The sequence below is a fragment of the Triturus cristatus genome, chromosome 1_2 (assembly GCF_964204655.1).
Source record: "Triturus cristatus chromosome 1_2, aTriCri1.1, whole genome shotgun sequence".
Classification (NCBI taxonomy): Eukaryota; Metazoa; Chordata; class Amphibia; order Caudata; family Salamandridae; genus Triturus; species Triturus cristatus.
Window position 1 is genome coordinate 863,321,433 of NC_140580.1, and position 13,437 is coordinate 863,334,869.

A 13,437-nucleotide genomic window follows, 5' to 3' on the forward strand; every position below is an offset into this window, starting at 1 on the left:
GAGGGTGTAACAACTGTACCTACCTGACCCTGGGAGACCCCTGAGTCTATGCCCAGAAGCTTAACTCTGCCAGTCGAGTACTTACCTGAAAGCCGATAACCTACATTATCTCCATAGGGTAACATTGACTGGCTTCACTTGGAAATTCTTTTAAGTGTCAAGTTTTGAAACTTTAAAATATTCACTAAAAATCAGCCGATCAACGAAAACGAAATTACTCACCTGTTATCTGGAGAGATCCCAGTGCTTGATCTTGGTGCCCAGCACTGACCCAGAAAAGTAATTACAACTGTAACTTACCGATAACTTGATTTTCCTCCATAGGATAACATTGCCTGGTTTTTACCAGAAATTCTTCTGTCGATTTTTTAAACATACAAATATTCCTTAAAAATCGCCTGTATAACAAAAACGATTTCTTTCAACTGTTTACAGGAGAAGCACCAGTGCTCAATCCAGGATCCAGCACTGAGTAAGAAAAAGTAACAATAACCCTACTTACCTGCTAAGTGAATTTCCTCCCATAGGATAACATTGGTGATTCTATGTGAAAACGTTTCGAAGTGTCAACTTTTGAAATACAATAATATTCCTTAAAAATCATACCTTTAACCAAAACGCATTTACTCACCTGTTTCCAGGAAATCACATCCAGTCCTGTGGTTAGAAAAGTAATTAATTGCATTTACTTAGAAATTCCCATTAAGCTCAATGTTATAATTGTGTTTTAACTGTGTTGCCTATTGCAACAACTGTAACTATTGCATTCAAAAGTCTATTGCCTATTGAAAGTATTTAACTAAAGCATCTCATTCTGAGAAAGTATATTTTGATACCTACTTGTGGTTCTAAAATAAAACTATATATTTTTATATACAAACCATTGGCCTAGAGTTCAGTTCATGAGTGTGTGAGACCATTTGCTGACTGAGTGTGTACAACAAGTGCTTTACACTGTCCTCTGATACTGCCTTACTGCTCGACCAAGCTACCATTTTAGAGAGTAAGGTTATATCTAACTTTAGCCTCTGCCAAACCTCTGGGGACTGTGGAATCTGTTCACACTGAACCTTACTTTGGTGCAGTATATACAGAGCCACTTTCTTACACTGAGTTCAGTGTGCTGTTGTTTTGTCTCGATTAGCTTTGCCACAGACCTTTTATGCACGGCTGGACTGAGAACACAGCCCTGGCAATCTACTCGACCAGCCCCGGTAGCGAAGGGGATAGTAAGAAGCACCGCTCGCGCTTTTGTTACAGGGGGGCCGATATTGTAGCACTGCAGCAGAACCGGACCCCACCATTACAGCCCACCGGGAAAACATCCGGTGCCCACTGCAGCCAGTCTGGCCCTGCTTTTACGGTCTGTTGGAAACCCCTGCTGACCGTAAAGAACAAATTACAGCTGAGGATTGCACTCTTTTCTCTTTCTTCACCAAAGCAGGTGTGTGTAGGTTCTTTTATTTGCAGATTAAAGCACATCAGCTCCCACCACATGATATTGTGGCATTATTTTGTTCTCTTCTCCACAATACTGAGGTAATATGCACCTTGCTGAAATTACAGCCATTTATTTGATGGACATCTCTTCAAAAGGTCTAACCTTGATTATTGAGGAAATAACACATATTTACTTGACTGTTTTATTGAACAACATGTTATCTATTTACCTTATCAAACAACATCAGCAAAGGTATGAAGAACAATGAGTCAGTTCTTTTTAAGTACAGTAACTTCAACATGCTCAACACAATAAAACAATATTGACTAACTATAATTTATGTGCAAGACACTTATTTCTGCGAAATGAAACTGACAATGAGACATCCAGGCTCGAAAGTAGGAAACAGAGGTGTTGGTCTTTGAAAAAATGAATAGACTTGTTTATGGTCTTCGTGCTTCATGCAGATCAAGCAACGATAAAGTGAAGGGCCAATGTCACTTGTTAAACCTGGGCAAATTATTGTCGGGCCTAGAGTCTCCAGTGGGAACAGATATTAATAAAAACACCTAAGCTTCGTTGACTTTCTCTACATACACATATGTACATCTTAGTGTGTGACTGTGTGAGTGTGTGTGCGAGTGTGAGTGTGAGTGTGTGTATATTAGTACATCTACACCCTTTTACATGTTTGCTTAGTTTAAATGATGTCAAAGATGACAGTGTTACAGGTACAACAAAAAACAGACATTTGGGCAGGACACCCCAAAATTAGGCACATAATATCAGCGTCATACCCTTTCACACAACATTAAAGGCACAGGATCAACAAGACGCCTGGAGGACTGGTGGAGCCACTGTGTTAAGGTACATTTCACCTACATATTCATAGAGTTTTTCTCGCCTCAGTTACATATTAACACATAATTGCTGCACCTGTCATTTTGAAAGGTACAAAGTACTCCAATCTCATGACTAAGAAAGTGACGCATTCATAAAATAGCACGTGACCTGGGTGAGTGTTTGGATTATTACCTCTGCGGTCTGCTTTTCCTGTTTCTTTGTTTTCTTCTTTATATTCCAAGGCAGTGATCCAGCGCGCTCGATCGCTCCTGCAGTCAGGAAAGAGTTAAACAAGACTTACCACTAGGCAGTCACTTCCGAGCTGCTGTTCACTAGCAATAAGCAAAATATACAAATTTTCAAGCCCTGAAAACAGGGAATCCAGTCAGTACATCATGAACTTTGTGACACCTGTATGCAGAAGCAATGAACCTGAAATATCAACTAAAACGCCACATGACAAATTTGAATCCTCAGGAACCAGTTTAAAATCTGATATCAGAGTTAAAATAGGAGCAAACTGAATTTATGTTCATTTTTGCACTCAACAATTTAGAGCGGACTGCAAACTCTGCTTGCATGTTGTCCGAGTCCTGATTGTCCCAAGCAGTTAGCTGGTGGTAAGTGGGAGTTAATATTGTCAACAATTGTGGGAATAACACAACAAGAGTGAATACAACTCCCACTCTTTTTCCTAAATAAATGAATCAGGCAAAAAATTGGTAATCTGCTGGGAGGCGCAAGTGCAGTTGAGGAAGAGAGGGGAGTGTTTGTATACAGTTTTTGGAAGCAGTCAAATGATCCCCGGGTGATCAAGTGATGGAGCGTGATTATTTAAGATAATCAGACTTGATCAAATCCTGCCTACTGGGTGTGATATTAATACTTACTTAAGAAACATGACTAACAGCAGTGTCTCGTGAATAAGTGAAAGGTATGGTAAAAGCATGCAGAAGTGTCACAAACTGGTTTGAGAATAAGTCATTTATGACAAAGAGAGAAATCTATTAATGCATTGTAATAATAACGTGAAAAAGTATTAATGCAAACTGTAGTTTAGCATAATATGAAAGTGACAAACGTTAAAGTAGAAATGATTCCTGTTTAAAGTTTTCTTGATAACATAAAATGCATGCTCATATTATAATGAATCATAAACAGACTAGGTTTATATGTTAAATGAAAATGACATTTTTTATGCACCTTTATTTATCTTCCCTTGTTTTCAATATTAGCATGTTTATTCATTAGAAAAATGAAGCTTGTAGTTTTCCATGTAGGCCTCGAAATTCAAATGTTTTTAGTTCAATGTTATTTCCTTCGGATGGATTAGAAATACTGACCTGATTGAATTCTAGCTATGTGTATTATCACTGAAGTTTCTTTCCTACAGTTTGAATAATGGACATTTTCTCTGTAACTAAATAGTTGTATCAACCTTGTTTCAAGCTTAGTGGAGAGCGTGTTGAGCGGATGCGCCACTAGCAATTGCTTTTCCTATTTCCTAAAGGAAATTATATTGTATATTCATAAAAATTAAATGAACAGTGGACAAAGACGTTACATATTTGTTCTGGACGATTTGGGATAGAGAGCGATCACACCATGGTGGCACCACAGATCTTGACCAATGGAAATCCTGCTAATTTGTGAAAACATTATTTTGTGCGGACATACGAAGATATAATTACCCCAGGGGAAAAAGGATGTAAGAGAGCTGTGCATAAATCTTTTCCTGGCTACTGCAATTCCAAGCCTGACGTGCTGTCAATTTGAACTCTGATTTCCCTAAACTGAACTCTCCGGATTACCCTGTACTTTATCGGCTGGAGAAGTCGAGTGGGTTTAGCTATCGTTCGCTGTACTTTGGGTTTCTATTGCACTCATCTTGTGTCCTGACTTTGAAAATCTACAACTTAGCTTTGGTTTGAATGATTCCTAAATGCATATGTATTTTACAAATATATCTTTTTCTCTCTCTCGCTCACACACAAATGTTATTTGATGGTGTATTCAGCTCTAAGCTGTGATGTGTTGTGATTTACCTGTATTACTAAAGAAATTTCTGATTAACAAAATTGATTCTAATGTATTTTCTTGTTTTGACCATTCACTTTGAGGTTTGGATAAAGGTTTTTGATTACTATTTCAGGTGTTTTGTTTCTTTATCGTTGATATTATTGATATTGTGTAGGTTTGTTATTATTTTGATACGTCTTTATTCCAGGTCCTAATGAAGGAGTGTTTTTCTGTCTCGAATTATCTGAGTCCCAATTAGCTGTTACAAAGATCTATTGTAGGACCTTATGAGTGTGTTTGCTATAGAGTTTGTATGAGCCAAACTGTGATATTATGAATAATGTTGTTGAGGATTTGTTTATGGTGTGTTAAGTGACACATGTCTGATAATTCTCTAGAAAAAGTTTACACACACTTCCGCTGGATCAACAGGAAAAGAAACACTAAGAGTGGGGAGGACTGCAGAAGCACTCAAGCATCATTCCAAATCCTGAATAAGGGCTTAACCCTCTCTGTCTGTTGATCATATGCAAACACTGATCAGTATTAACTGTTCTGGCCAAGTTGATAGACTAAATGGGGAATACCTCATCCACCTTCAGGCCCAGAGTCAATTAAAAAACAAGCAACAGAGAGCAATTGTAAAGAAAGCATCAAAGACCAGTTAAACTACAGTAGCTGCCATTTTATTTAGCTTAAGAACCCCATGTTGCTTCATTTGGTGAACCATTTGGGAGCCACCACCTTAGATAATGAATAACTCTCGCAACAATGCAAGCAGGACCAGTGTAACTCGAAATATGACCCCACCATTCCAATTCCCTATCATCCTAGTCGTGTCTATATCATTGACCCATTAGCATTTGGGTAAGAAAGCCAATAGGGCTGGTGTTGGTTGCCAGCCTTCTGGCTTTTTCCATGTTATATTATAGTTTTTGTAAAACATTGATTGGGATGGCACACTGCTCCATGCGTTATGCTGTGGTAGGTGGATGGAAAATGTGAATGACAATAACAGACCAATGGACCAAGAGTGTTAGTTCAAAGCACCTGTAAGTAAACATGGTATATCTAAGAGTACAATCTGAATATCTTATCTAATGTCATACCTAGTCAGCAAACAAGAGACTTTGGCTAGAGTGACATCAATAAATTCTCTATCGCACAAATAATGGACATTCTAGGCAAAGGAGAGGGCGTATGAGGAGGATTGGTTAGTAACTCAGCCTTCTGTGTGATGGTACTTGTTGATCTTTGGGAGTGTTCTGTGCTTCAGGAAAGTAACTAGAGCCGATGTGTACAGATTGCACCATAGTCTTTCATTCACTGTTGGCTGGTGAAAAACTGCTCTACATGATTTGCTTTCTAAAGCATGGCTCATTTTCTGACTTACAAAGAAACGAGTCTACTGGAATAGTATAAGGGCATTAACTATAGCTTTTCCATTATATTTGTTATCAAAATGATCTCTGTTTTGCCCCTTTTCGATTTCTATTCATATCTAGTGGTTTTGTTGAAGCATGTAAGGTCTAACGCTTTTGCCAATCTATCCATCATGGTGCTAAGTCGTTCTGAAGATACTTTTATGTGTGAACATTCGGACCTCAGTTTTGGTTTAAAGAGATTCCCTCCTAACTAATAAATCAAACCCCAGGTTTACTGTGTAAACAGAGTAGAAACTGTGTTGGTGGTGCATCAGAAAATGGATCTACACCAGTGGGAATATTTAACATTAATTTTGGCTGGTCTGTGCCATTACAGGAGGCGATCTATCTTAAATAAATTTGCCCACCTCATTCCTATTGAAGATTGCACACGGCTATACCGCATCCCAAGTACACAAGACAACATACAACAGAGTGGGTTTTGTTCAGACCCACTTGCCAAACCTATTCAATACCGGGCATTCAATTCTGGCCGCTATGCTATACTAACATATCATACACCAAACATATGTACACTATACACATCTCTTCACACAGGGAGAGAGATCTGTGGTCCTTAATTCTTGGCTTCTTTGTGGGCATACATGAAATACAATAACGAAGTTGTACCTCACAGCCAGAAATAAACAGTTCTTTTTATGGAACCGGAGATATTTCAGCTCTCCTTTTCTCGTGGCTTCACGCGATAGGCATCATTCTGAAGCTCGCCTATGAAGCACATAACTTGTAAATTATTTTTGATAGTGATATTCCCATGACTACCTCTATAACGTATAGTTTCTTGACTGTCGGTGTAGTTTTGCAGCTTGAATATTTTCTGGATTCACTATGCTGTGCATTATTCCGCCATCTAGTAGTTGGGTCTGAAATTGTTGTCTTTTCTCTCTTTCTTTTCCCGTGGCCCAGGTGGGCGTCGACATACCACCATTTGGTGTCCTTCGCTACACAGACGCGCTTCCTCCGGAAGCTCCCACCTTTGGTTGCCATCTTCAGATTCTTTTTTCTTGTCTTGTGCTACGGTTTCTTTTCTTCTAACTCTTAAAGTCTTATTCCTGTTTTAATCCTTTCCTCCTGTCTCATCTTTCTGGCGGAGGAGGGTGGGATCGCAAGTGAATCCAGAAAGTCTTCAAGCTGCAAAACTACACCGACAGGTAAGAAACTATACGTTTTGCAGCGTGAATCTTTCTGGATTCACTATGCTGTGCATAGACTTTGCAGTGGTTTGTCGTTATTGTGGTGTCTGGGTGGAAGATGAGCTCTGGTTACGGAATATGTGTTATAAGACCTTCTGTCCCACTTGCGCTTCCTTGTTCATCTGAACATCTACACAGTAGTGCTTAGTGAACGTGTGCACTGAAGACCATGTTGCGGCTTGGCAGATGTCTTGGATAGGTGTGTTTGCTAGAAGCACAATTGTTGCCCTTGTTGAATGAGCATGGGCTGCTCCTTGTAACTGTTGGCTTGCTTGTATGTGGCAGAGTTGTATGGTTTGTGCAATCCACCGTGCAATGGTATTTTTGGTAACTGGTCGTCCCAAAAAACTGCTTGCAAAGGATGCAAAGAACTGCCTTGTCTTTCTGTACTCCTTTGTCCTCTCTATATAGTGCATTATCGCCCTTCTGGCGTCCAGCGTGTGTAGCGTCCTTTCTGTACTTGTGGTTGGTTTTTGGAAAAAACTTGGTCTTTGAATTGTCTGATTGCTGTGGAACTGTGACACCACCTTTGGCATGAAATGTGGGTCTGTTCTCATTACAATACTTTCATTGTGTATTTGTAGGTAGTGCTCTTGAAGCGTTAGGCTTGCTCACTCTTCGTAGCGATGTGATAGCTACTAAGAGGGCTGTTTGTAGTGTGAGCATGTGCAGTGTAGGTTTGTGAATAGGCTCAAATGGTGCCTTCATCAATTGAGTTAGAACTACGTTGAGGTTCCATTCTGGTGCTGGCATTCTGTTTGGAGGTGCGATTCTCTTTGCCCCTTCCAGAAATCTTTTTACTACTAGGGAGGTGAAGAAACTCTTTACTGTTTCTCCTCTTGTGTAAGCCACTATTATTTCGTAGTAGATGCGTTAAGTATTTTAATACTGTTGATTCCTTTGTAATTTTTCTTTGTAGTTTCTCTCTAATGCGCCATTCGGAGAATCTCTTCCACTTTGCTACGTAGCACTTTCTTGTGGTAGGTCTCCTTGTCTCCCTTAGCACCGCCATTGCTGGTAGTTTGAGGTGTGCACATTCTAGGTCTTCAGGAGCCATGCTGCCAGGCTGAGGCTCTCTGGCTGTAGCACCCTTTCGTCCTGAATTGTTAACAGGTCCCTTCTCCTTGGGAATCTGTGTGCTGGTGCTTGCACCATTTCTACTATTTGTGAGAACCAGGACTGTCTGGCCCACTGGGGTGCTATTAGTATTAGCGTCATGTTGCTGATCCTGCATTTGTTGAGTACCCTGTGTATCAGTGGCATCGGGGGAAAGCGTGGGCAAATGTCTTTGACCAACTTATCTATAGCGCATTCCCTTGGGACTGATGGCCTGGTTGTCTAGATGTGAAGTGTTGGTATTTTGCATTTAGGTGTGTTGCACACAGGTCTATTTGCGGTGGTCCCCATTTCCTGAATAGCTTCTATATTTCCTGTTGGTTGAGCTCTCATTCATGCGATGCTGACGTCTGCCTGCTGAGTGTCTGCTTCCACATTGTCCTTCCCTGGAAGATGTATCGCTAGTAGGTCTATTCTTAGTGGAATGGCCCATCTCCATATTTCCTGTGCTAGCCTTGATAGTGACACTGATTGCGTTCCTCCTGGTTTGTTGATGTAGAACAGGGGTACTCACAAACTTTCTGTCGGGGGCCAAAATTACAGTGTGGTTAGTGGCCGAGGGCCGCACTGGTAGGGGTGGAGTCAGTGGGGGCGGGATCAGTGGGGGGCGGAGCTAGAGTAAAAAAAAAACCTTTCGAAACATCTGTCTCCCTCCCTCTATGTCCCCCTCCCCCTCTCTCCCTCCCTCTCTCCCTCTCCTTCCCTCTCCGTCTCTCTCCCTCTCCTTCCCTCTCTGTCTCTCTCCGCCTCCCTCCTTCCTCCGTCTCCCTCCTTCCTCCATCTCCCTCCCTCCTTCGTCTCCCTCCCTCCTCCGTCTCCCTCCCTCCCTTCCTCCCTCTCTCTCTCCCTCTCTCCTTCCCTCTCAGTCTCTCTCCGTCTCCCTCCGTCCTCCATCTCCCTCCGTCCTCCGTCTCCCTCCCTCTCCCTCTGTCCTCCGTCTCCCTCCCTCCTCCGTCTTCCTCCCTCCCTCTGTCTCCCTCCCTCCCTGTCTCCCTCCCTCCCTCCTCCGTCTCCCTCCCTCCTCCGTCTCCCTCCCTCCCTCTCTCCTTCCCTCTCCAAATTAACAATTTTTAAAAATCTGTTAATTCCTCTCTGCATAACTCGTAATGGGGCCCTTTACGTTCCAGAGTTGTGAGGCAGCCCCTTTACAGTTGTATCTTCATCAACATTAGCAATATCGGCAAGGCAGAAGATTCAGGAGGCAGGCTTCGGTCACATTTGGTTTGGGGCAGACTTGTCAAGAGGGGTGATGGTTTTTAAGGTTTTCTCTTTATAGCCTAGGCCGCTGGATCTCTTAAGGACGGTATAATGATCTTCTGATTACATTTTCAAGTAGTTTTATTTCGAGGCAGTCTTTGAAGTAACTTGATCCTCACCTCCAGTCCTGCCATACAATTCCATATTTCTTAGCTATTATGAAGGTGACTTTCGATTCTTCTAGGACACGGAGTGCAAGCTCCGTCTCCCTCCCTCCCTCTCTCTCTCCCTTCCTCTCTGAAAAAAAAAATCGGGAGAATGGGGCCTTGAATCGGGCGCAGTGGCAGGCAGAGAGAGGGTGATGCAAGTGTTGTGCACTGGCCTGGCAGGTTGCTGGCAGTGCATACAACCCCCCCCCCCCTGTGGCAGCCCGGCAGGTACACACACAGCCGCCCCGAGTACTTCACAGGTCTTTAAAAGACCATCCGCTTGTTGATGAGGCTTTGTTTTGCTTTCTCACCCTTTCTAGAGCCCCTGCATCGCCACTCTGATTATTGCTGGAAGAATTAGCGCTCTACACAGTCAGCTGAAACCCCCCGAGGAATCGGGTTTCGGGATGCTTGAATCGGGAGGCGGGAGACTAGCCTTGAAATCGGTAGTCTCCCGCCTGAATGGGGAGGGTTGGCATGTCTGGGTACGATATCTGCAAGGTCCGCGGGCCGCTAAGAAAGGCTTGCCGGGCCGCTGGCGGCCCGCGGGCCGTACTATGAGTACCACTGATGTAGAACATGGTGGTTGTGTTGTCTGTTTGGATCAACAACCTGTTCCCGTACAGCTCCTTCTGAAAGGCTTTTAAGGCTAGGAACAATGTTTTTAGCTCTAGGTAGTTGATGTGTTTGACTGCATCCTGCTGCGACCATAACCCCCTCACCTTGAGCCTGTTCATGTGTGCGCCCCACCCCATTTGGGAGGCTTCTGTCGTGATGGTCACTGTTGGAGTTGGCGGTGTGAATGGTTTCCCCTGTGACATGTTTCCCTTGTTCCACCACGCTATTTCCTGATGCACTGCGTGTGTGACAAACACTAGATCTTCCCAACTTTCTGTTGCCTGTGACCATTGCTGCTGTATCCATTCTTGGAATGGTCTCCTGTGGAGGCGAATATTTGGGACCAGGTGTATGCATGACGCCATCATTCCCATTAGTTTGCTCACTGTCCTTACTGTCACAGCTTGCCCCTTGTGGTAAGGACATGTCTCCTTCAGTATTGCCAAAGTTCTCTTTGTGCTGAGGAACACCTTGCCCTGTATGGTGTTGATCTCTGCCCCTAAGAATATCTTCACCTGTTCCGGTTCTATCGAGGACTTTCCCCAATGGATTAAGACACCCAGTTGGATAAGCGTTTGTATATACAGTAGCCGTATTGTATGATGTTTAGTATCCATTTGTCCGTAGTGACCTTCTTCCATTCCTGGAGGAAGTCCCTTATTCTGCATCCGACTGGTGGTATATGTTCGAGGAACTGTTTGTTTTGTAAAATCAGGTTTTGGTTTTGTCTTTTGTTTTAATGACCCCCTAGAGGTGTTGTTAGGGTGGGCGTTTGACTTACGGCAAAGTCACTTGGAGGTAGGTTGTTGCCCTCCTCTCTGTGCCTGTCCTAGTCCGTTTGAGCGCCCTCCAAAGGACTGGACTCATGACTGGTACTGCCAGTTCTGCTGCTGCTGACCCTGCTGCTGCTGGCCCTGGCCGTTTCCTTGATAACCTTGTTGGAAGGTTTGGTGCTATGTACTGGGTAGGTTGCCTCCCTTACCATTTGCCCTTCTTGAGAGTGTACCCCTTCTCATCCCTCTGAACTGCAGTGTTCCCATGGACCTTGCTGTCTCATTGTCCTTTTTGAGCTGAGTTAACTTGTCGTCAACTGGCGTTCCAAAAAGTTTCTCCCCGTTGAAGGATGTGTTTAGGATGTTGTTCTGTACCTCAGGCTTGAGGCCTGAAATCCTAAGCCATGCGTGCCTTCTCTCTGTCACCCCAATCATCATCTGCCTGCTGGACATCTCCGCAGCATCAAAGGCCGAATTCAAACATGTGTTAGCCATGTTTTTTCCTTCCTCTACCAGGTGGGCTGCCCTTTGCTGGTACTGTTCTGGTAGATGCTTCAGGTGTTGCCCACCTTCCTCCCAGTGCTAGTATGCGTGCCTGTTGATTAGAGCGTTTGAGTTCGCGATGCGCCAATGAATTACCTTACTTCGTTCTACTTTCCTCCCCATGAGGTCCATCCTTCTACTCTCCTTGTCTGGAGGTGGTCCAGCATTTTTGGTTATATTAGCCCTTTTCCTAGCCGTTGCTGTAATTATTGAATCAGCTGGCACTGATCCCTGAATGTATGCAGGGTCATTTGAGGAGTGCTTGTACTTATTTTCTGTCCTCGGGGTCACTGATTTACATACAGCTGTCTCTCTGAAGGCCTCCCTGCCCTGGTCCAGCACACTAGGGAGCATGGGCAGGAACTGACTCCTTGTTTGTTGAGGTAACAGAGTTTAAAGGAGAAAACACGTCTTGGGCTTCTCTTCCACTCCATATGTCTCTGCAGCCTTTTTCACCACCATATTATAGACCCCCATATCGTCTGGCGGTGAATGCCTTGAAGGGTATGTGTCTTCTCCTTCCGGTAATTCGGCATCAAGGTCATGCCACTCCAAGTCTTGCGCCTCCGAGGACGTCGAGTCCTGGTAGGTTTGCTGATCCTTCTCGCCTTCACCCTCGAAGTAATCCAGGGCCTCTTCCTCCTGTTCCTCGACCGGTTCAGGCGTTTTCGGCGGCTCAGGGTCTTCGTCGCCCCTTTCGACCTAGGCCGCGTTCTTTGGCGGAATGGTGCACTGGCTCATCTTTTCGAAGTCCTTTTTTCGCTGCAGATTGCTCACCATTTCGGCTTCGAGCCTCCTTTTCTTCCTCTCCATCTTGGCAGCTTGTACGGCGTCGAGAGTTGGAGCGTCTCGCTTCGAGGTCGTTGACGTCGAAAGTCGTTGTCGACCCTTCTTTTCTTGGGGTCGAGGTGTCCTTTTCGAGGGCAACCTTCGACGACCTTGATTTCTTGTGGGTTTTCGCCGTCTGGGAGTACTTTTTAAAGGATCCGCTGTGCTGCTTGTCCTTGGGTGCTGTTGCTTTTGCCGAGTGTTTCGATGGCAATGCTCCCTTTGAGGACTTTGCTTCACTCTTACGAGTGTCGGTCGTGCGTCTGGGGGTCGGCAACTCTTACCTCCTTCAACGTTTTCTTTTGGACTTCAACGACTGTGCAGTCCTCAAGGTCCTTTGGCGATGTTGTCCTCCTCTACACTGGAGTGGCCCAAGTCTCGGAGCGATGAGGTGGCCCCTGCCCCTGCATGGTGTAGTTCGCCCTTCTCTGCCTCTCTCTTACTCTGAGGGTCTTCGTGTGAACGCCGAGCACGCGTTGCAGTCCTCGCTGTTGTGGTCGAGATTCAGGCCGAGGTTGCAGACTGGATGCTGGTCCTTCTGGGCGTATTTGTTGTGGCAATTGTCGCAAAACTTAAAAGTTTTGCCCATCGCCGCGCTCAGGGAGCCCCCTGTGTGCGCATTTTCCATTGTAACTTCGAGATCTCGTGTGAAATCCTTCTCCTTCGTCGTCCCGGTTACCTGACCTCTAGTCGGGTGTATTGAAAATCTGTGATTTCATCGATTTCTGCTATTTTTTGTCAATTCTCTCTCCAAAACTCTGGAACTCTCCGGTAACGATCCAGACCCAACGGCGGAAAAAAGAATCTGAAGATGGCGACCAAAGGTGGGAGCTTCCAGAGGAAGCGCGTCAACGTCACGAAGTACACCAAATGGTGGTATGTCGACACCCACCTGGGCCACGGGGAAAAAAGAAAAAAAGAGAAAAGACTACAATTCCGGACCCAACCACTAGATGGCAGAATAATGCACGCCATAGTGAATCCAGAAAGATTCACGCTGCAAAAATGTAAAACAAGGACATATTCCACCACAAACCCGAACTTTGGGGTTGATCCTCCAGTCTTGCAGCTCCCAATTAAAATCACAGTAGTCACCTACATTCAGGACTACTGCAATTCCTTTCAACATGCGCCTACCGACAAAGACCTCTCTGAGCTACAAAGAGCATCTAGGCTCATCTTTGACCAATAACAGATTGCATCACACGAGAA

The 13,437-nt window shown here is 44.2% G+C and overlaps 1 protein-coding gene across 3 annotated transcripts in view; it reads right to left on the reverse strand.

Moving 5' to 3' along the window:
• The window catches only part of ARHGEF16 (Rho guanine nucleotide exchange factor 16), a 267,432-nt gene that overhangs the window by 26,633 nt on the left and 227,362 nt on the right, over window positions 1-13,437 (reverse strand). For all 3 annotated transcript variants that reach the window (XM_085609144.1, XM_085609149.1, XM_085609136.1), the window contains exon 13: window positions 2,477-2,553. In XM_085609144.1, the coding sequence (XP_085465270.1) occupies window positions 2,477-2,553 (77 nt within the window). The remainder of the gene's footprint in view (window positions 1-2,476; window positions 2,554-13,437) is intronic.